Here is a 24,672-nt window from a genome sequence, read left to right as displayed (position 1 = left end):
TGAAAAACTCTTATTCAAGTATCCTTTCATGCTATCCAGAATTTCCATATCATTTCCAATTAACAATATGTCATCCACATATAATATTAGAAATGCTACAGAGCTCCCACTCACTTTCTTGTAAATACAGGCTTCTTCAAAAGTCTGTATAAAACCATATGCTTTGATCAACTCATCAAAGCGTATATTCCAACTCCGAGATGCTTGCACCAGTCCATTGATGGATTGCTGGAGCTTGCACACTTTGTTAGCATCTTTAGGATTGACAAAAACTTTCTGGTTGCATCATATACAACTCTTCTTTAATAAATCCATTAAGGAATGCAGTTTTGACATCCATTTGCCAGATTTCATAAAATGTGGCAATTGCTAACATGATTCAGACAGACTTAAGCTTCGATACGAGTGAGAAAATCTCATCGTATTCAACACCTTGAACTTGTTGAAAACATTTCGCAACAAGTCGAGCTTAGTAGATAGTAACACTACTATCAATGTCCGTCTTCCTCTTGAAGATCCATTTATTTAACATGGCTTGCTGATCATCGAGCAAGTCAATCAAAGTCCATACTTTGTTCTCATACATGGATCATATCTCAGATTTTATGGCCTCAAGCCATTTCGTGGAATCTGGGCTCATCATCGCTTCCTCATAGTTCGTAGGTTCATCATGGTCTAGTAACATGACTTCCAGAACAGGATTACCGTACCACTCTGGTGCGGATCTTACTCTGGAAGACCTACGAGGTTCTGTAGTAACTTAATTTGAAGTTTCATGATCATCATCATTAACTTCCTCACTAATTGGTGTAGTAGTCACAGGAACAGATTTCTGTGATGAACTACTTTCCAATAAGGGAGCAGGTACAGTTACCTCATCAAGTTCTACTTTCCTCCCACTCACTTCTTTCGAGAGAAACTCCTTCTCTAGAAAGGATCCATTCTTAGCAATGAATAACTTGCCTTCCGATCTGTGATAGAAGGTGTACCCAATAGTTAACTTTGGGTATTCTATGAAGACGCACTTCTCCGATTTGGGTTTGAGCTTATCAGGTTGAAACTTTTTTCATATAAGCATCGCAACTCCAAACTTTAAGAAATGACAGCTTAGGTTTACTGCTAAACCATAGTTCATACGGTGTCGTCTCAACGGATTTAGATGGTGCCCTTTTAAACGTGAATGCAGCTGTCTCTAATGCACAACCCCAAAACGATAGTGGTAAAACCGATAAGAGACATCATAGATCGCACCATATCCAATAAAGTGCGGTTACGACGTTCGGACACACCATAACGTTGTGGTGTTCCAGGTGGCGTGAGCTGTGAAACTATTCCACATTGTTTTAACTGAAGACCAAACTCGTAACTCAAATATTCGTCTCCGCGATCAGATCGTAGAAACTTTATTTTCTTGTTACGATGATTTTTCCACTTCACTCTGAAATTCTTTGAACCTTTCAATTATTTCAGACTTATGTTTCATCAAGTAGATATACCCATATCTGCTCAAATCATTTTGTGAAGGTCAGAAAATAACGATACTTGCCACGAGCATCAACACTCATTGGATCGCATACATCGGTATGTATTATTTCCAATAAGTCAGTAGCTTGTTCCATTGTTCCGGAGAACGGAGTTTTTAGTCATCTTGCCCAAAAGGCACGGTTCGCAAGCATCAAATGATTCATAACCAAGTGATTCCGAAAATCCATCTTTATGGAGTTTCTTCATGCGCTTTACACCGATATGACCCAAACGGCAGTGCCACAAATAAGTTGCACTATCATTATTAACTTTTCATCTTTTGGCATCAATATTATGAATATGTGTATCACTACGATCGAGATCCAACAAACTATGTTCATTGGGTGTATGACCATCGAAGGTCTTATTCATGTAAACAGAACAACAATTATTCTCTGACTTTAAATGAATAACCGTATTGCAATAAACATGATCAAATCATATTCATGCTCAACGCAAACACCAAATAACATTTATTTAGGTTCAACACTAATCCCGAAAGTATAGGGAGTGTGCGATGATGATCATATCAATCTTGGAACCACTTCCAACACACATCGTCACATCACCCTCAACTAGTTTCTGTTTATTCTGTAACTCCTGTTTCGAGTTACTAATCTTAGCAACCGAACAAGTATCAAATACTCAGGGGTTACTATAAACACTAGTAAGGTACACATCAATAACATGTATATCAAATATACCCTTGTTCACTTTGCCATCCTTCTTATCCACCAAATATTCAAGGCATTTCCGCTTCTAGTGACCATTTCCTTTGCAGTATAATCACTCAGTTTCAGGCTTTGGTCCAGCTTTGGGCTTCTTCGCGGGACTGACAACTTGCTTGTCATTCTACTTGAAGTTCCCTTTCTTTCCCTTTGCCCTTTTCTTGAAACTAGTGGTCTTGTCAATCATCAACACTTGATGCTCTTTCTTGATTTCTACCTTCGTTGATTTCAACATCACGAAGAGCTCGGAATCGTTTTCGTCATCCCTTGCATACTACAGTTCATCACAAAGTTCTACTAACTTGGTGATGGTGACTAGAGAATTCTGTCAATCACTATCTTATCTGGAAGATTAACTCCCACTTGATTCAAGCGATTGAAGTACTCAGACAATCTGAGCACATGCTCACTAGTTGAGCGATTCTCCTCCATCTTTTAGCAATAGAACTTGTTGGAGACTTCATATCTCTCAACTCGGGTATTTGCTTGAAATATTAACTTCAATTCCTGGAACATCTCATATGGTCCATGACGTTCAAAACATCTTTGAAGTCCCGATTCTAAGCCGTTAAGCATGGTGCACTAAACTATCAAGTAGTCATCATATTGAGCTAGCCAAACGTTCATAACGTCTACATCTGCTCCTGCAATAGGTCTGTCACCTAGCGGTGCATCAAGGACATAATTCTTCTGTGCAGCAATGAGGATAAACCTCAGATCACGGACCAAGTCCGCATCATTGCTACTAACATTTTTCAACATAGTTTTCTCTAGGAACACATATAAAAAAACATAGGGAAGCAACAACGCGAGCTATTGATCTATAACACAATTTGCAAAATACTACCAGGACTAAGTTCATGATAAATTAAGTTCAATTAATCATATTACTTAAGAACTCCCACTTAGACAGACATCTCTCTAGTCATCTAAGTGATCACGTGATCCAAATCAACTAAACCATGTCCGATCATCACGTGAGATGGAGTAGTTTCAATGGTGAACATCATTATGTTGATCATATCTACTATATGATTCACGCTCGACCTTTCGGTCTCCGTGTTCCGAGGCCATATCTGTATATGCTAGGCTCGTCAAGTTTAACCCGAGTATTCCGCGTGTGCAACTGTTTTGCACCCGTTGTATTTGAACGTAGAGCCTATCACACCCGATCATCACGTGGTGTCTCAGCACGAAGAACTTTCGCAACGGTGCATACTCAGGGAGAACACTTCTTGATAATTAGTGAGAGATCATCTTAAAATGCTACCGTCAATCAAAGCAAGATAAGATGCATAAAGGATAAACATCACATGCAATCAATATAAGTGATATGATATGGCCATCATCATCTTGTGCTTGTGATCTCCATCTTCGAAGCACCGTCGTGATCACCATCGTCACCGGCGCGACACCTTGATCTCCATCGTAGCATCGTTGTCGTTACGCCATCTATTGCTTCTACGACTATCGCTACCGCTTAGTGATAAAGTAAAGCAATTACAGGGCGTTTGCATTTCATACAATAAAGCGACAACCATATGGCTCCTGCCAGTTGCCGATAACTTCGGTTACAAAACATGATCATCTCATACAATAAAATATAGCATCACGTCTTGACCATATCACATCACAACATGCCCTGCAAAAACAAGTTAGACGTCCTCTACTTTGTTGTTGCAAATTTTACGTGGCTGCTACGGGCTTAGCAAGAACCGTTCTTACCTACGCATCAAAACCACAACGATAGTTTGTCAAGTTGGTGCTGTTTTAACCTTCGCAAGGACCGGGCGTAGCCACACTCGGTTCAACTAAAGTGAGAGAGACAGACACCCGCCGGTCACCTTTAAGCAACGAGTGCTCGTAGCGGTGAAACCAGTCTCGCGTAAGCGTACGCGTAATGTCGGTCCGGGCCGCTTCATCTCACAATACCGCCGAACCAAAGTATGACATGCTGGTAAGCAGTATGACTTATATCGCCCACAACTCACTTGTGTTCTACTCGTGCATATAACATCTACGCATAAAACCTAGGCTCGGATGCCACTGTTGGGGAACGTAGTAATTTCAAAAAAATTCCTACGCACACGCAAGATCATGGTGATGGCATAGCAACGAGAGGGGAGAGTGTTGTCCACGTACCCTCGTAGACCGTAAGCGGAAGCGTTATGACAACGCGGTTGATGTAGTCGTACGTCTTCACGATCCGATCGATCCAAGTACCGAACGTACGGCACCTTCGAGTTCAGCACATGTTCAGCTCGATGACGATCCCCGGACTCCGATCCAGCAAAGTGTCGGGGATGAGTTCCGTCAGCACGACGGCGTGGTGACGATGATGATGCTCTACCGGCGCAGGGCTTCGCCTAAACTCCGCGACGATATGACCGAGGTGGAATATGGTGGAGGGGGGCACCGCACACGGCTAAGGAACGATCCGTAGATCAACTTGTGTGTTATGGGGTGCCCCCCTGCCCCCGTATATAAAGGAGCAAGGGGGAGGGGGCGGCCGGCCAAGGGAGGGCGCGCCAGGGAGGAGTCCTACTCCCACCGGGAGTAGGACTCCCTCCTTTCCTAGTCCAACTAGGAGACCTTCCATGTAGTAGGAGTAGGAGAGAAGGAAAGGGAAGAGAGAAGGGAAGGAAGGAGGGGGTGCGGCCCCTCCCCCTAGTCCAATTCGGACTAGGCCTTGGGGGGGCGCGCGGCCTGCCCTAGGCAGCCCCTCTCTCTTTCCCGTATGGCCCAATAAGGCCCAATACTTCTCCCGGCGAATTCCCGTAACTCTCCGGTACTCCGAAAAATACCCGAATCACTCGGAACCTTTCCGAACTCCGAATATAGTCGTCCAATATATCGATCTTTACGTCTCGACCATTTCGAGACTCCTCGTCATGTCCCCGATCTCATCCGGGACTCCGAACTCCTTCGGTACATCAAAACTCATAAACTCATAATATAACTGTCATCGTAACGTTAAGCGTGCGGACCCTACGGGTTCGAGAACTATGTAGACATGACCTAGAACTATTCTCGGTCAATAACCAATAGCGGAACCTGGATGCCCATATTGGTTCCTACATATTCTACGAAGATCTTTATCGGTCAAACCGCATAACAACATACGTTGTTCCCTTTGTCATCGGTATGTTACTTGCCCGAGATTTGATCGTCGGTATCCAATACCTAGTTCAATCTCGTTACCGGCAAGTCTCTTTACTCGTTCCGTAATGCATCATTCCGTAACCAACTCATTTGGTCACATTGCTTGCAAGGCTTATAAAGATGTGCATTACCGAGAGGGCCCAGAGATACCTCTCCGACAATCGGAGTGACAAAACCTAATCTCGAAATACGCCAACTCAACATGTACCTTCGGAGACACCTGTAGTACTCCTTTATAATCACCCAGTTACGTTGTGACGTTTGGTAGTACCCAAAGTGTTCCTCCGGTAAACGGGAGTTGCATAATTCTCATAGTTACAGGAACATGTATAAGTCATGAAGAAAGCAATAGCAACATACTAAACGATCAAGTGCTAGGCTAACGGAATGGGTCATGTCAATCACATCATTCTCCTAATGATGTGATCCCATTAATCAAATGACAACTCTTTTGTCCATGGCTAGGAAACATAACCATCTTTGATAAACGAGCTAGTCAAGTAGAGGCATACTAGTGACACTATGTTTGTCTATGTATTCACACATGTATTATGTTTCCGGTTAATACAATTCTAGCATGAATAATAAACATTTATCATGAAATAAGGAAATAAATAATAACTTTATTATTGCATCTAGGGCATATTTCCTTCACTCACCATCGTCCACCGGCCTTGGTGCGCTCGGAATGGTGTGGTCAACGTGGTCAACAACCAAGAGTCATCGAAAGATAACTGTACGTGAGAGGCTGACAGTGGGGACGCACCACTCCCATGGACGCATGCATGCAACGGAACGCAGCATGGTCAACGTGGTCAAGGAACGACTTCCATCGGAAGTGTATTGTACGTGGAGAGGCTGACAGCTGGGTCCACGGCCGCAGCAAGGAAGTGCCTCCTTATTAAGCGGAAAATAATGATTCCTCCACCTGACAGCAGGGACCCACTGGACGGGCCACCGTATTCTGCGAAAAATACGTTTCCCCCCTGACTACTGGGACCCACCTGATGGGCCACCGTATTTCACGAAAAAAACGTTCCCCCCGCTGTCAGCTCGGACCCACCGGAAGTGCCTCCTTATTATGTAGAAAAAATGAATACTCCCCCTGCTAGCTGGGACCCACCTTGGTGGGAGTATGACTTGTGGGCCTACTAAGTTGACGGGGACGGAGGGCTTTGTCAACTTAGTAAAAATGAACGATTCTAGCTCTAGTGACCGTACGATGTCCATCCAACGGCCGTAGTGCTTCTTCAACCTCTAGTCTTCTTGCTCCAGCCGTCCAAAGCAGCGCCAGTCGTGTCGCGTGCTCATGCCTCCCGTGGTCAGCTATGATGCCGCGAAGGCCTCACCGCCCCCTACTACTCCTGCCGTTGGCCATGCCATCCCTCTACTCACCCACACCCCATGTTATTCTGCAGCGACGGCAGCCTCACACCGCAGCCGAACGAGTGAACCCTCATACTCCTCTACGCGTGGGCATCCACTGGCGCGTCTTCCCCGGCTCCGCATTGTCCCCTTCTTAGACCTCGTCGTCGTCCACCACCCTAGTGCTCTCGGCGCGGCGTGGTCAACGTGGTCAAGGAACGACTTCCATCGGAAAAGTACTGTGCGTGGAGAGGTTGAAAGCTGGGTCCATGGAGGTCGCGAGGAAGTGCCTCCTTATTACGCGCAAAATAAGTATTCCTCCACCTGACAGGGGACCCACCGGAGGGGCCACCTTATTTCGCGAAAGAAACGTTTCCCCCCTGACTGCTGGGACCCACCAGCTACATCTTCGCACACAAGGAAGTGCGTCCGAAAAAAATGATTCGTCCTCCTGACTGCTGGGACCCACCAGCTCCACTTCGCACGCAAGGAAGTGCGTCCGGGAAAAAAAAATAAAAAAACGATTCGCCCCCCTGACTGCTGGGACCCACCATCTACATCTTTGCATGCAAGGAAGTGCCTGACAGTCGGTACCCACCTGGTCGAAGCGTACGTAGCATTGTCATTCTGGTCGCGAACGTGTACGCACATACTGGTGGATGCAGAGGTGCGCACGTGTCGTAGTAGAGGCGCGCACGTAGCATGTACACGTATGTACATCGGCCAGTGTGCAAGAAAGAAAATATGGCCATGTACGTACATACGGGCGGGGTCTCGAACGCCTACTCGCGCATACGTACGGCCAGGGCTCGTGTACATGGCTGGGTCAGAATGGAGAAACTGCGTCGTCATCGTGTTCATGGGGAGGCAACGGAATGCGTCGTGTTCATCGGGAGGCAACGGAATGCGTCGTGTTCATCGGGAGGCAACGGAACGTGTGGGAACCAACCAGCTTAGACGGAACAGGCGATGGAAACGAGGCCTGGCATAACGCAGAACGAAGGACACAGCCTTGTGTTCGACCGGCCACGTTCGAAACGGGATCCTGTTCATCGGGAGGGGTCTGGCGTACCGCAAAACGGAGGAAACGGGCTTGTGTTGGACCTCCTACGGTCGAAACGGGTCATGTTGATCGGGAGGGGTGTGGCATACCGCAAAATGGAGGAAACGGACTTGTGTTGGAGCGCTACGGTCGAAACGGGGGTCCTGTTCATCGGGAGGGGTGTGGCTACCGCAAAACAGGACTCCACGGGATATTGTTCATCTCCACCGTCGACCTCCTCCAGCCTCCACGGGCTACTATTCATCCACCGTCGACCTCCTCTAGCCTCCACCTGCGACTGTTCATCCACGGGCTCCTGTTCATCCAGCCTCCATCGCACGCTACTCCATCGGCTATTGTTCAACCACCCCTCTCCACGGGCTCCTATTCCACCACCCCTCCATGGGCTACTGTTCATCCACCCCTCCACCATCTACTGTTCGTCCAGCCCTCCACGGGGTCGTCCTGTTCATCCACTCCTCCACCATCTACTTTTCATCCAGCCCCAACCGGCTCGATAGATCGGGGTCTTGTTCATCCAGAGGCCACGCCACAGTGTCTTGTTCATCCACCCCCAACACTCATTGTTCATCCAACCCCCCCCCCCCCACCCCACCCGCAACGCTCACTGTTCATCTAGAGGCAGCATCGATCGGCATCAGTTAGCAGCAGTAGCGAAGGAATCGCTCAATCTAGTTCAGTTAACAGCCATCGATCGATCGCTCAGGTTCAGTAACGCGTAGCCTGTAGTGCAATCGCTCGGGTTCAGTATAGGCGAACGCCTCGCTCGGATTCAGTTAGAGCCCAACACCTCGCACACACGCGTGTACGTGCATGAGAGAAACGCGCATCACTCGGCCCCCGACCACCCACGGTAACTGGGAACTCCCCGAAATTTTTCTCGCCCTCGCTTCTACCACGGTCTTTTCCGTCATGGACGGCCCAAAGAATGTCATGTAGCTGCGTCTCCGGCCCACCCAGGACAAAAACCCATTTTCTGTCATGATTTTTTGTCATAGAAGTAGGAGCCCACCACATCTACGATGATACCGGGTTTTTTCACAATTATCGTCATAGAAGTGTCATAAGAATGACAGAAAAAATTCGTTCGGCCCAAAATGTCACGGATGTGTCTTTTTTTTGTAGTGCAAAGATCGAATACAAGAGATGAACTAGGGTTTGAGATGAGATGGTGCTGGTGAAGATGTTGGTGGAGATCTACCCCTCCCGATGAAAGGATCGATGGTAATGACGATGGTGATGACTTCCCCCTCCCGGAGGGATATTTCCCCGGCAGAACAGCTCCGTCGAAGCCCTAGATTGGTTTCGCCAGGTTCTGCCTCGAGATGGTGGCACTTCGTCCCGAAAGCTTCCTTGTGATTTTTTCCAGCGCGAAAGACTTCATATAGCAAAACATGGGCACCAGAGGCCTGCCAGGGGTCCCACGAGGCAGGGGGCGCCCAGGGGTGTACAGCACGCTCCCCACCCTCGTGGACAGGGTTTGGTCCCCCTCTGGTGCTTTTTTCGCCCAATATTTTTAATATATTCCAAAACTGACTTCCGTGGAGTTTCAGGACTTTTGGAGTTTGGAGAATAGGTCTCTAATATTTGCTCCTTTTCCAGCCCAGAATTACAGTTGCCGGCATTCTCCCTCTTCATGTAAACCTTGTAAAATAAGAGAGAATAGGCATAAGTATTGTGACATAATGTGTAATAACAACCCATAATGCAATAAATATCGATATAAAAGCATGATGCAAAATGGACGTATCAATCTCCGCTCCTCAGGAGCCAGCCTAGGGAGGCCATTCCCTTTGGAGGTCTTGGCGTCATCTGCCTCGTGAGGCTTGGCCTCCTCGCGAGGATCTTGTGTTGTTGATGCTCAAGGTGGGCCGTACCAGGACGCTTATGGAGCCACTCCATGGGCTGCAGGCAGGCAATTCTGGGTACCTTGGTTCCCAGAACGCCGACAGTAACCTAGACCCCGGTACCCATATAAGTCGGGGTCAAGCCAGTCGCATAGACATAACTCATCAGAACCCTAGGGATTTGCTCAATCCCTCGATCTTTGTAACCCCTATACAATCAATATACATGAGTAGGAGTAGGGTATTACCTCATATACCGAGGGCCTGGACCTGGGTAAATTACATACGTAGTTGAACACACATGTCATCGGACTACCAAAAATTGAGCCGCCACCACCACCAGGCGTCTAGGGTGAGGCGATCTATTTCCTCCGATCTCCACTGGCCGAGGCGCTGGCCCCCTCTCCCTTCGATCGCTACTCCGGTGGCAGGAGGGAGGGGGACCCCGTTCCTCCGCTCTGTAGTTAGGGTTTGGATTTGTAGGTCGTGGTGCGTTGTTGGGGTGGTGGGAGCAGCGCCTGGACGAATAAATCTGCCTCAACTCCGCTCCCACACCGGCGATGTCTTTCATGGCGGCGTCTCGGAGTTGATGGCATCGTATATCTGTCAATCCCTCAGATCGGTAGCATTAGGGTTCATGGATGGTGTTGGCGAGGCGGCGGCAGCGACTCCATCAGGTGTGTCTCTCCTTCTGATTTGTCCCCGTTGTTGCGGTGTTGTCTCCGATGTCATGGTGGAGCAGGGAGGTTTTGTTGTTCAGCAGTATGCACAGGCGGTTGTCTACGCAAGTGACAGCTGGAAGATGGAGTATCTTGTGTTGGGTCTGTGGTCGAAGGCTGATAGTTCTGGTTTCCTGCTCCGACGTCGTCGTCATGCCGAGGTGTCAGTTCTGAAGTTCGATGGCATGTCCAGGGACATGTTTGTTGGGGAACGTAGTAATTTCAAAAAAAATCCTACGCACACGCAAGATCATGGTGATGCATAGCAACGAGAGGGGAGAGTGTTGTCCATGTACCCTCGTAGACCGAAAGAGAAAGCGTTAGCACAACGCGGTTGATGTAGTCGTACGTCTTCACGATCCAATCGATCAAGTACCGAACGTACGGCACCTCCGATTCAGCACACGTTCAGCTCGAAGACGTCCCGCGAACTCCGATCCAGCAGAGCTTTGCGGGAGAGTTTCGTCGGCACGACGGCGTGATAACGGTGTTGATGATGCTACTGACGCAGGGCTTTGCCTAAGCACCGCTACAATATTACCGAGGTGGAATATGGTGGAGGGGGGCACCGCACACGGCTAAGAAATCAATGATCAATTATTGTGTCTATGGGGTGCCCCCTCCCCTGTATATAAAGGAGTGGAGGAGGGGGAGGGCCGGCCCTCTCTAGGCGCGCCCAAGGGGGGAGTCCTACTCCCGGTGGGAGTAGGATTCCCCCTTCCCAAGTTGGAGTAGGAGAGGGAAGGGAAGGAGGAGTAGGAGAGAAGGAAAGCCCCCCCCCCAAACCTATTCCTATTCGACCTCCTGCCCAGAGGGGGGCGCACCAGCCCCTTGTGGGCTGGTGTGCTTCCTTCTTATGGCCCATAAGGCCCATAACTTCTCTCCGGCGAATTCTCGTAACTCTCTGGTACTCCGATAAATACTCGAATCACTCGGAACCTTTCCGATGTCCGAATATAGTCGTCCAATATATCGATCTTTACGTCTCGACTATTTCGAGACTCCTCGTCATGTCCCCGATCTCATCCGGGACTGCGAACTACCTTCAGTACATCAAAACACATGACTCATAATATAAATCGTCACCGATCTTTAAGCGTGCGGACCCTATGGGTTCGAGAACTATGTAGACATGACCGAGACACGTCTCCGGTCAATAACCAATAGTGGAACCTGGATGCTCATATTGGTTCCCACATATTCTACGAAGATCTTTATCGGTCAAACCGCATAACTACATACGTTGTTCCCTTTGTCATCGGTATGTTACTTGCCCGAGATTTGATCGTCGGTATCCAATACCTAGTTCAATCTCGTTACCGGCAAGTCTCTTTACTCGTTCCGTAATGCATCATTCCGTAACCAACTCATTTGGTCACATTGCTTGCAAGGCTTATAAAGATGTGCATCACCGAGAGGGCCCAGAGATACCTCTCCGACAATCGGAGTGACAAAACCTAATCTTGAAATACGCCAACTCAACATGTACCTTCGGAGACACCTGTAGTACTCCTTTATAATCACCCAGATACGTTGTGACGTTTGGTAGTACCCAAAGTGTTCCTCCGGTAAACGGGAGTTGCATAATTCTCATAGTTACAGGAACATGTATAAGTCATGAAGAAAGCAATAGCAACATACTAAACGATCAAGTGCTAAGCTAACGGAATGGGTCAAGTCAATCACATCATTCTCTAATGATGTGATCCCGTTAATCAAATGACAACTCATGTCTATGGCTAGGAAACTTAACCATCTTTGATTCAACGAGCTAGTCAAGTAGAGTCATACTAGTGACACTATGTTTATCTATGTATTCACACATGTATTATGTTTCCAGTTAATACAATTCTAGCATGAATAATAAACATTTATCATGAAATAAGGAAATAAATAATAACTTTATTATTGCCTCTAGGGCATATTTCCTTCAGTCTCCCACTTGCACTAGAGTCAATAATCTAGTTCACATCATCATGTGATTTAACACCAATATCCACATCTGTATGTGATTAACACCCATGGTTCACATCGTTATGTGACTAACACCCAAAGGGTTTACTAGAGTCAATAATCTAGTTTACATCGCTATGTGATTAACACCCAAAGAGTATTAAGGTATGATCATGTTTTTTGCTCGTGAGAGAAGTTTAGTCAACGGGTCTGTCACATTCAGAGCCGTATGTATTCTGTAAATATTCTATGTCTACAATGCTTTGCGCGGAGCTACTCTAGCTAATTGCTCCCACTTTCAATATGTATCCAGATTGAGACTTTAAGTCATCTGGATCGGTGTAAAAGCTTGCATCGACGTAACTCTTTACGACGAACTCTTTATCACCTTTATAACCGAGAAATATTTCCTTAGTCCTTACTAAGGATATTCTTGACCGTTGTCCAGTGATCTACTTCTAGATCAAAAATTGTACTCCCTTACCAAACTCAGAGCAAGGTATACAACAGGTCTGGTACACAGCATAGCATACTTTATAGAACCTATTACTGAGGCATAGGGAATGAATTTTCATTCTCTTTCTATTTTCTCCCATGGTCGGGCTTTTAGTCTTACTCAACTTCACACCTTGCAACACACGCAAGAACTCCTTCTTTGACTATTCCATTTTTAACTACTTCAAAATCTTATCAAGGTATGTACTCATTGAAAAATCTTATCAAGCGTCTTGATCTATCTCTATAGATCTTGATGCTCAATGTGTAAGCAGCTTCACCGAGGTCTTTCTTTGAAAAACTCCTTTCAAATACTCCTTTATGCTTTCCAGAAGATTCTACATTATTTCTGATCAACAATATGTCATTCACATATACTTTATCAGAAATGTTGTAGTGCTCCCACTCACTTTCCTGTAAATACAGGCTTCACCGCAAGTCTGTATAAAACTATATGCTTTGATCAACTTATCAAAGAGTATATTCCAACTCCAAGATTCTTGCACCAGTCCATAGATGGATCACTGGAGCTTGTACACTTTGTTAGCACCTTTAGGATTGACAAAACCTTCTGGTTGTATCATATACAACTCTTCTTTAATAAATCCATTAGGGAATGCAGTTTTGACATCCATTTGCCAGATTTCATAAAATGTGGCAATTGTTAACATGATTCGGACAGACTTAAGCATCGATACGAGTGAGAAAATCTCATCGTATTCAACACCTTGAACTTGTTGAAAAACTTTTTGCGACAAGTCGAGCTTTGTAGATAGTAACAGTACTATTAGCGTCTGTCTTCCTCTTGAAGATCCATTTATACAATATGGCTTGCCGATCATCAGGCAACTCCACCAAAATTCACACTTTGTTCTCATACATGGATCCCATCTCAGATTTTATGGCCTCAAGCCATTTCGCGGAATCTGGGCTCATCATCGCTTCCTCATAGTTTGTAGGTTCATCACGGTCTAGTAACATGACTTCCAGAATAGGATTACCATACCACTCTGGTGCGGTCTGTACTCTGGAAGACCTACGAGGTTCTGTAGTAACTTAACTTGAAGTTTCATGATCATCATCATTAGCTTCCTCACTAATCGGTGTAGGAATCACTGGAACTAACTTCTGTGATGAACTACTTTCCAATTCGGGAGAAGGAACAATTACCTTATCAAGCTCTACTTTCCTCCCACTCACTTCTTTCGAGAGAAACTCCTTCTCTAGAAAGGATCCATCTTAGCAACGAATATCTTGCCTTCGGATCTGTGATAGAAGGTGTACCCAATAGTTTCCTTTGGATATTCTATGAAGACGCACTTCCCCGATTTGGGTTCGAGCTTATCAGGTTGAAACTTTTTCACATAAGCATCGCAGCCCCCAAACTTTAAGAAACGACAACTTTTGTTTCTTGCCAAACCACAGTTCATAACGCGTCGTCTCAACGAATTTTGATGGTTCCCTATTTAAAGTGAATGCAGCTGTCTCTAATGCATAACCCCAAAATGATAGTGGTAAATCGGTAAGATACATCATACATCGCACCATATCCAATAAAGTGAGGTTATGATGTTTGGACATACCATTATGCTGTGGTGTTCCATGTGGCGTGAGCTGTGAAACTATTCCACATTGTTTTTAAATGAAGGCCAAACTCGTAACTCAAATATTCTCCTCTACGATCAGATTGTAGAAACTTTATTTTCTTGTTACGATGATTCTCCACTTCACTCTGAAATTCTTTGAACTTTTCAAATGTTTTAGACTTGTGCTTCATTAGGTAGATATACTCATATCTGCTCAAATCATCTGTGAAGGTCAGAAAATAACGATACTCGCCACGAGCATCAACACTCATTGGACCGCATACATCGGTATGTATTATTTCCAACAAGTCAGTAGCTCGTTCCATTGTTCCAGAGAATGGAGTTTTAGTCATCCTGCCCAAAAGGCATGATTCGCAAGCATCAAATGATTCATAACCAAGTGATTCTGAAAATCCATCTTTATGGAGTTTCTTCATGCGCTTTACACCGATATGACCCAAACGGCAGTGCCACAAATAAGTTGCACTATCATTATTAACTTTGCATATTTTGGCATCAATATTATGAATATGTGTATCACTACGATCGAGATCCAACAACCTATTTTCATTGGGTGTATGACCATTGAAGGTTTTATTCATGTAAACAGAACAACAATTATTCTCTGACTTTAAATGAATAACCGTATTGCAATAAACATGATCAAATCATATTCATGCTCAACGCAAACGCCAAATAACATTTATTTAGGTTTAACACTAATCCCGAAAGTATAGGGAGTGTGTGATGATGATCATATCAATCTTGGAACCACTTCCAACACACTTCGTCACTTCACCCTCAACTAGTCTCTATTTATTCTGTAACTCCTGTTTCGGGTTACTAATTTTTAGCAACCGAACAAGTATCAAATACCCAGGGGCTACAATAAACACTAGTAAGGTACACATCAATAACCTGTATATCAAATATACCCTTGTTCACTTTGCCATCCTACTTATCCACCAAATATTTGAGGCAGTTCCGCTTCCAGTGACCAGTCTGCTTGCAGTAGAAGCACTCAGTCTCAGGCTTAGGTCCAGACTTGGGTTTCTTCTCTTGAGCAGCAACTTGTTTGCCGTTCTTCTTGAAGTTCCCCTTCTTCTTCCCTTTACCCTTTTTCTTGAAACTGGTGGTCTTGTTGACCATCAACACTTGATGCTCCTTTTTGATTTCTACCTCCGCAGCTTTTAGCATTGCGAAGAGCTCGGGAATAGTCTTGTTCGTCCCTTGCATATTTTAGTTCATCACGAAGCTCTTGTAGCTTGGTGGCAGTGATTGAAGAATTCTGTTAATGACACTATCATCAGGAAGATTAACTCCTAGTTGAATCAAGTGATTGCAATACCCAGACATTTTGAGTATATGTTCACTGACAGAACTATTCTCTTCCATCTTGCAGCTATAGTACTTATTAGAGACTTCATATCTCTCAACCCGGGCATTTGCTTGAAATATTAACTTCAACTCCTGGAACATCTCATATGCTCCATGACGTTCAAAACGCTGTTGAAGTCCCGGTTCTAAGCCATAAAGCATGGCACACTGAACTATAGAGTAGTCATCAACACGCGACTACCAAGCATTCACAATGTCTGCAGTTGCTGGCGCAGGTTGTACACCTAGCGGTGCTTCCAAGACGTAACTCTTCTGTGCAGCAATGAGGATAATCCTCAAGTTACGGACCCAGTTCGTGTAATTGTTGTCATCATCTTTCAACTTAGCTTTCTCTAGGAACGCATTAAAATTCAAAGGAACGGTAGCACGGGCCATTGATCTACAATAACATAGACATGCAAAATAACTATCAGGACTAAGTTCATGATAAATTAAATTTCAATTAATCATATTACTTAAGAACTCCCACATCGATAGACATCCCTCTAATCATCTAAGTGATCACATGATCCAAATCAACTAAACCATGTCCGATCATCACGTGAGATGGAGTAGTTTTCAATGGTGAACATCACTATGTTGATCATATCTACTATATGATTCACGCTCGACCTTTCGGTCTCAGTGTTCCGAGGCCATATCTGTATATGCTAGGCTCGTCAAGTTTAACATGAGTATTCTGCGTGTGCAACTATTTTGCACCCGTTGTATTTGAACGTAGAGCCTATCACACCCGATCATCACATGGTGTCTCAGCACGAAGAACTTTCGCAATGGTGCATACTCAGGGAGAACACTTATACCTTGAAACTTAGTGAGAGATCATCTTATAATGCTACCGTCAATCAAAGCAAAATAAGATGCAAAAAGGATAAACATCACATGCAATCAATATAAGTGATATGATATGGTCATCATCATCTTGTGCTTGTGATCACCATCTCCGAAGCACCGTCATGATCACCATCGTCACCAGCGCGACACCTTGATCTTCATCGTAGCATCGTTGTCGTTTCACCACCTATTGCGTCTACGACTATCGCTACCGCTTAGTGATAAAGTAAAGCAATTACAGGGCGATTGCATTGCATACAATAAAGTGACAACCATATGGCTCCTGCCAGTTGCCGATAACTCTGTTACAAAACATGATTATCTCATACAATAAAATTTAGCATCATGTCTTGACCATATCACATCACAATATACCCTGCAAAAACAAGTTGGACGTCCTCTACTTTGTCGTTGCAAGTTTTACGTGGCTGCTACGGGCTGAGCAAGAACCGTTCTTACCTACGCATCAAAACCACAACGATAGTTTGTCAAGTTAGTGATGTTTTAACCTTCTCAAGGACCGGGCGTAGCCACACTCGGTTCAACTAAAGTTGGAGAACTGACACCCGTCAGCCACCTATGTGAAAAAAGCACGTCGGTAGAACCAGTCTCGCGTAAGCGTACGCGTAATGTCGGTCCGGGCCGCTTCATCCAACAATACCGCCAAACCAAAATATGACATGCTGGTAAGCAATATGACTTGTATCGCCCACAACTCACTTATGTTCTACTCGTGCATATAACATCTACGCATAAAACCAAGCTCGGATGCCACTGTTGGGGAACGTAGTAATTTCAAAAAAAATCCTACGTACACGCAAGATCATGGTGATGCATAGCAACGAGAGGGGAGAGTGTTGTTTACATACCCTCTTAGACCGAAAACGGAAGAGTTAGCACAACGCGGTTGATGTAATCGTACGTCTTCACGATCCAACCGATCAAGTACCGAACGTACGGCACCTCCGAGTTCAGCACACGTTCAGCTCGATGACGTCCCACGAACTCCGATCCAGCAGAGCTTTGCAGGAGAGTTCTATCGGCAGGACGGCGTGATGACGGTGTTGATGATGCTACCAACGCAGGGCTTCGCCTAAGCACCGCTACGATATTACCGAGGTGGAATATGGTGGAGGGGGCACCGCACACGGCTAAGAGATCAATGATCAATTGTTGTGTCTATGGGATGCCCCCCTCCCCCGTATATAAAAGAGTGGAGGAGGGGGAGGGCCGTCCCTCTCTAGGCGCGCCCAAGGGGGGAGTCCTACTCCCGGTGGGAGTAGGATTCCCCCTTCCCAAGTTGGAATAGGAGAGGGAAGGGAAGGAGGAGTAGGAGAGAAGGAAAGCCCCCCCCCCCCCCCCAAACCTATTCCTATTCGGCCTCCTGCCCTAAGGGGGGCGCACCAGCCCCTTGTGGGCTGGTGTGCTTCCTACTTATGGCCCATAAGGCCCATAACTTCTCCCCGGCGAATTCTCGTAACTCTCTGGTACTCCAATAAATATTCGAATCACTCGAAACCTTTTCGATGTCCGAATATAGTCGTCCAATATATCGATCTTTACGTCTCGACCATTTCGAGACTCCTCGTCATGTCCCCGATCTCATCCGGGACTCCGAACTATCTTCGGTACATCAAAACACATAACTCATAATATAAATCGTCACCGATCTTTAAGCATGCGGACCCTACGGGTTCGAGAACTATGTAGACATGACCGAGACACGTCTCCGGTCAATAACCAATATCGGAACCTGGATGCTCATATTGGTTCCCACATATTCTATGAAGATCTTTATCGGTCAAACCTATAACTACATACGTTGTTCCCTTTGTCATCGGTATGTTACTTGCCCGAGATTCGGTCGTCGGTATCTCAATACCTAGTTCAATCTCGTTACCGGCAAGTCTCTTTACTCGTTATGTAATGCATCATTCTGTAACTAACTCATTAGTCACATTGCTTGCAAGACTTATAGTGATGTGCATTACCGAGAGGGCCCAGAGATACCTTTCCGACAATCAAAGTGACAAATCTAATCTTGAAATACGGCAACTCAACAAGTACCTTCGGAGACACCTGTAGAGCACCTTTATAATCACCCAGTTACGTTGTGACGTTTGGTAGCACACAAAGTGTTCCTCCGGTAAACGGGAGTTGCATAATCTCATAGTCATAGGAACATGTATAAGTCATGAAGAAAGCAATAGCAACATACTAAACGATCAAGTGCTAAGCTAACGGAATGGGTCAAGTCAATCACATCATTCTCTAATGATGTGATCCCGTTAATCAAATGACAACTCATGCCTATGGCTAGGAAACTTAACCATCTTTGATTCAACGAGCTAGTCAAATAGAGGCATACTAGTGACACTATATTTGTCTATGTATTCACACATGTATTATGTTTCCAATTAATATAATTCTAGCATGAAATAAACATTTATCATAAAATAAGGAAATAAATAATAACTTTATTATTGCCTCTAGGGCATATTTCCTTCATTGTTGCCCCGGTCTAATTCTTTCAATGAGTATGGTTTTGCTTCTAGCAAACTACTTTTGAGGTCCGTAAAGCTGCTGATCAGCGATGGAGCCGCATCGAGCTTGGGTGAAGAGGTGATCTGTCTTTTTATCCTTTGGTGGCCGCTTCGGTGGTGTCGAAGGAAAGGGGCAAGCGCTGGTATTCTGCATAGGATTTTCCTATCTTTTCAGTTATGTATGGTCGGTGCTTACGTGCCTTGTAACTTGATCTTTATTCTATATAAATGAGACACGTATTATCATGCAAAAAAAGGACTACCAAAAATTGACATGTTTTACTAACTACGAATGAAACGACGATGGAAGAAGTTCATCCACGGTCTCCCTTGCCCTTGTCGTCTTCCTTGCGGGAGTACTGGTCGAAGACGCAAAACGGATCGAGGCGAGTCTACTCACTGTCGGAGCTATCTGATCCGTCGTTGTCCCCATCCTTCTCCTCATGGCGGGGCAGACCATCCATGGCACAAACCGCCTTGCTTTGCTCTCTTCCCATGGCACGAATCGCCCTCCTTTGCCGCTTCTCGGCTATGCTGGCAAGGACGGCTTACTTGTCCCTGCCCATGCCATCGTGCGATTTCGTCGGCCCTGCCTTGTGCGCAGCCAAAGCAGCCTCCACCTCAAGGGTTGTTGCATCATCCCGCGTCCACTGCCCGCTGCGCCTCCTAAACAGTTTGGCCATAAACCATGGTGGCTGCTATGGCCTCTATCTCGGTGGTCGACGTCGTGGGGATGAGGCATCACCTAAACGGCTCCGTCGGCAGAGCGGGGTTGCCACGCCATGCGGTGGGCACATCTTCTGGCAAGGCCGCGGTCACGCGCATTGAGCCACCGGTCCTGCGGATCGTATCGCCATTTGTGCGGAGGCAATGGATTCCCGTCGGATCGATTCCAACATCGAGGGGGAGCACTCCTCCCGGGAGCATCAAAGAGTAGTGCATACAACCATCTCCTCCTTGGGGCCGCAGGTGACAAGCTCCCAGTCGACGGATCCGCACCTCTCAGAGTCTGCCCGCCATGCTGGAGTAGGCCAGAGTTCGCCAAAAAAGATATATGGAACAGAAGGGAGTGGAGTGGAGTTGACTGGTTAGGGTTTGGTGTGGAGAGTGGATATGGATGAATATATGTGGGGTCGGGTGGGCCATAGTTGGTCGGATTTGACGTGGCGGACGCGTCCAGGCGTCCCATATCCGTTCCACATATGGATCGGGTGGGCCATATCCGTCCCATATCTGGCGAACACTAGTATGAACAACAAAATTTTGTTGATATGTTTCGGCAAGATGCGCACGTACAAAACCACACTAACCACGTATTAGAAATTTTAATTTTTACACTAGTTGGATTCCATTAAACCGTGCCTAATTTTAACATCATGTTTTTCTTTTGAGAAAAATTTTAACATCGTGTTTATTCACAAGGCAATGTAAAGCAAGAATTTGGATCAACGCAAAATACTGAGCCAACGAGGCCACTGACTATTCTTTAAATGGGTCGGACATTTCTTTATACGGGTTGACCCATAGCCTCTCAAATTGGCCCTATCGAATTCCCAGCTGTCTAAATGCCACATTTCTACTACATTCATGGCAATGGTGCAGATTGCCAAGTGTTCGGGTTTCTTTTGTTCAAGGACTTTTTCTTTAGGTCCCAGAAAAATCACAACAAAGATTATCCCTCTATCTCAAAATGTAAGACGTTTTTAGACACTACATTTTGAGACAGAGGGAGTACATTCATATTTCAAAAGCCAATATTTACAAGAAAGCTTCAATAGTTCACAATCAGCATGCACAACAATGTCCCAAATGTCTTTATTAATGAGACGAGGCAAAACTTTTGCCACCGTTTCAAAAAAAAAAAGTCCCAAATGTCAAGAATTGTACCGTACTCCCTCCCTTCCTAAATATTTGTCTTTTTAGAGATTTCAAATGGACTACCACATATGGATGTATATAGACATATTTTAAAATGTAGATTCACGCATTTTGCTCCGTATGTAGTCATTTGTTGAAATCTCTACAAAGACAAATATTTAGGAATGGAGGAAGTACTAACCATTGCATGCGTTCCACAACAGTCTAACCACGTCAGCAGGTCTTAAGCAAAACTAGGTTCGCAGGTCTGAAGCAAAACGGTGCTCATGGGTCTTAAAACACAGAGCTGTCCGAACAAAGCATTGCCTGCAAGCTGGGAGCCCACGCTATTGGCTCAACAAATCTCTACCTGGTGCTAGGTATCCAGCGCACAAAATGCAGCAAGGTTGCAAAATACATCGTCTCCACTGCATTACATCTCCCACGATTCACATCAGTTAACGTGAGAAGAACCTCAGTTCCAAAAACTAAGGCACACTCAAAATGAAATAAGAATTGGGACAGGTAACGTGAGAAGAACCTCACAAAACTGCTGCTCTTCACCAGGTGATTTCAGAAACAGCAGGAATGGATTCTGTATCGCAGTGCAAAATCCTTGTAACATCACATATAACACAGTTCAAACACGCAGCAGATGACACAGGAGAAGCATAGCCAATGCTACAATGTTGCAGTGAGGTCACAAACCAAAACTACAATAGAAATTTGAAGCAATGACACAGGTCAAAAGAACAGAATAGCCCAAGAAATTGCAACACTTGTTTCAAACTGAACCTCAACACAGCAGTAGAATGCAAGCATACCAAATAGACTGGTAGCAGATAGTCAGGAATGGCAGCATTATTGCACTGTGTTGCTGAGCACCATTTCAGATGTGGATTTTTCTACTGTTTACGAACATTCTAAACTATAGTACCAATTTTAAAAACTAACCAAATGATGAAATGCTCTATCTAGGTAACTTAATTTAGAAATCACAGACATAGCATAGAACTAGCAACACGGTGATATGTGTTTGATTTAGGATTAAACTTATTCTGCTAAAATCAGTTACCATGTTTTTCCTATAGGCAGATACTAAGACATGTATGCAAGGAGCTACACTATGTTTCCATCAATCAAAACTTCTACTTATAGGCTAGTTAAACGAAACAGGAAGATGAACTAAACGTTATTTACAACCTATTATACTTGTGCTTTTGCTATAGATGATAACAAGCATCATTTGCTAGTTTTCTACTTGACATCATCAATATACACACAATATGCAACAGCCGAGTGCTGATATAGTTGAATACCAGTTCGCACAACATGCCCAGACAGATCACTCCTAACCAAAGATGTGCTGAACAAGAGCAAAATGGGCAATTCATAGTTGATCAAAATGATATTTATTTGCAACAATCTAATGAAACTGGAAACATAGCATCAATACAAGGTAATGATATCAAAATTCCTCAAATTGGGTATCAAGCAAAGTCGTATTCCAGCAACTACCCGATATCCTCAAACATCTCACGTCACATTCATATCATGGTGTCTAGACACGAGCCGGAACAAAGCATCAACATTCTAGAATTTGTGAGGTAAAGCACAGAAATCAACCGTATCATCCTAAGCAAATCAGTCTTATAATACTCTTATATAAATTATACTGAAGACTCAACGGAAGATGCAAAGAATAAAGAGCAACATGGACATTTCCTAGAAGATCAAAGTGATTGTATTTGCACCATTCAACTCATCCGGCTAACTTAAACACAACATCAGTCATCAGACAACATCATTTAGCATAAAACCGGACATAGCATAAAATACAGTGCAAGTACGCAACCATATCAAAATTCCTCAACATAGGTAACAAGTAAAAAACATAATCGAGCAACTACCCAGTAGTAGTCTTAAAACATCTGACAGCACATCATACCACAATATCTTGCCAAGGTCCGGAACTAATCATACGGAGTCTAAAACTGGGGAGGTAAAGCAGAGAAAACCACCCAATAGACAGACGATCCTGCAGGCCAATCAACGGTAAGACTTCTGGAACCTCGCGCGGGCGCCGCGACCACCGAACTTCTTGGGCTCGCAGCGACGGGGGTCGGCGACGAGGAGGGTACGGTCGTAGCGGGCGAAGATGTCCTTGACCTCCTTCTTGGCGGCCTCGTCGACATACTTCTGGTAGTAGGCGACGAGCGCCTTGGCGACGGCCTGACGGATGGCGTAGATCTGGGAGGTCTTCCCGCCGCCACGGACGCGGATCCTCATGTCGATGTCCTTGAAGCGGGAGCGGCCGGCGAGCATGATGGGCTCGAAGGCCTTGAGGCGGAGCATCTCCGGGCGGATCAGCTCGATGGGGGCGCCGTTCACCTTGATGAGCCCGCGCCCTGGCTTGGTGTACGCGACGGCCACCGCCGTCTTCTTGCGCCCGAAGCACTGGACCGTGCCCGGCGTCGGGCGGGTGAGGACGGCAGCCATGCTTGCGGTGGTGCCTGGTGAGGGCGCGGCGGCGACGGCGGCGGCGGCGGGATCGGGGAGGAGCGGCGGCGGCGTAGGCAGGTGATTGCGAGGGGTGGGCGATTTTATACCTCGGAGGCGTTGGGGTTTAGTCAGTGAAGAGCTGCATGGGCCAAGATAATATGTTGGGCCTTCTCTCGGGCTAGTCATTTTGTCCTTGTGTTAGAAAGAAAACTACCGACCGCCAAGCGGCATTCCCTAAACGGCGCCTTAAGCGCCCATTTTAGGCATAGATGCAATCGGGCGCACACCCTCCCGCCGCACTGGGCCGGCCCACTTCTTTTTCCTGTTTTTGAAAACGCAAAAAACTACTTTCTAGCGAGAACCATGTTTCGAACCAGGGATCTCACGACTGCAGGCGCGCTTGCCAAACCACTCGGCTAACCTACCAGTTCGGGTTAACTGACAGGCTTTTAACCTTTTTCTATTTTCTGTTTTCGTGGAAAGAGTTTTTTTTCTGTTTTTCTTTTCTTTTTCTTTCTTTCTTGTTTTCTGCTAAGCGCGAGATTTTTTTCAATTTTGTAACTTTATTACATATCAATGAACTTTATTTCAAAATTGATGAACATTTTTCAAAATTGATGAACTATTGTCAAATTTGATGAATTTTGAAAAATGTTCAGTGCGTATAAAAAATGTTCATCATGTATAGAAATTTTGTTCAACATGCATTCAAAAGGAGTTCATCGTATTTAAAAAACTGTTCTATGTGTATTTGAATATTGTTCACCATACATAGAATTTTCAGACACGTACTGAACATTTTGTGAAAATATGTTGAACAATTTGCGAATACACATTGAACATTGTGTAATATATACTGAACAAAATTAAGAAAATAGTGAACAATTGTATCCTGAACATTTTTTATATCCATTGAACATTTTAAATAATACACGATGAACCTTTTTGAAACAATATGAATATATGTGTCGAACAATTTTTGAATACGCATTCAACTTTTAGTAAGAACGTTGAAAATTTTCATAATATACGATGAACATTTTTATGATACACGACGAACATTTTTATATGCAAAGGTGAACAATTTTCATAATAT

At 45.1% G+C, this 24,672-nt stretch overlaps 1 protein-coding gene across 1 annotated transcript; it reads right to left on the bottom strand.

The window, feature by feature from the left end:
- Positions 1 to 22,865: 22,865 nt before the first annotated feature.
- On the bottom strand, positions 22,866 to 23,666 carry LOC123111319 (40S ribosomal protein S16). Its single transcript, XM_044532082.1, has one exon. The coding sequence runs from the start codon at positions 23,571 to 23,573 to the stop codon at positions 23,124 to 23,126; it is 450 nt and encodes a 149-aa protein (XP_044388017.1). The 5' UTR covers positions 23,574 to 23,666; the 3' UTR covers positions 22,866 to 23,123.
- Between the last annotated feature and the right edge of the window lie 1,006 nt (positions 23,667 to 24,672).

This window comes from Triticum aestivum, chromosome 5B (genome assembly GCF_018294505.1).
Source record: "Triticum aestivum cultivar Chinese Spring chromosome 5B, IWGSC CS RefSeq v2.1, whole genome shotgun sequence".
Taxonomy (NCBI): Eukaryota; Viridiplantae; Streptophyta; class Magnoliopsida; order Poales; family Poaceae; genus Triticum; species Triticum aestivum.
The sequence above is the reverse complement of the archived record's forward strand: the minus strand, read 5'-3'. Positions and strand labels throughout refer to the sequence as shown.

What these genes read in the sequence shown, in the direction of transcription:
- LOC123111319 (XM_044532082.1), bottom strand. Translation starts at nt 23,573, where the DNA reads ATGGCTGCCGTCCTCACCCGCCCGACGCCGGGCACGGTCCAGTGCTTC.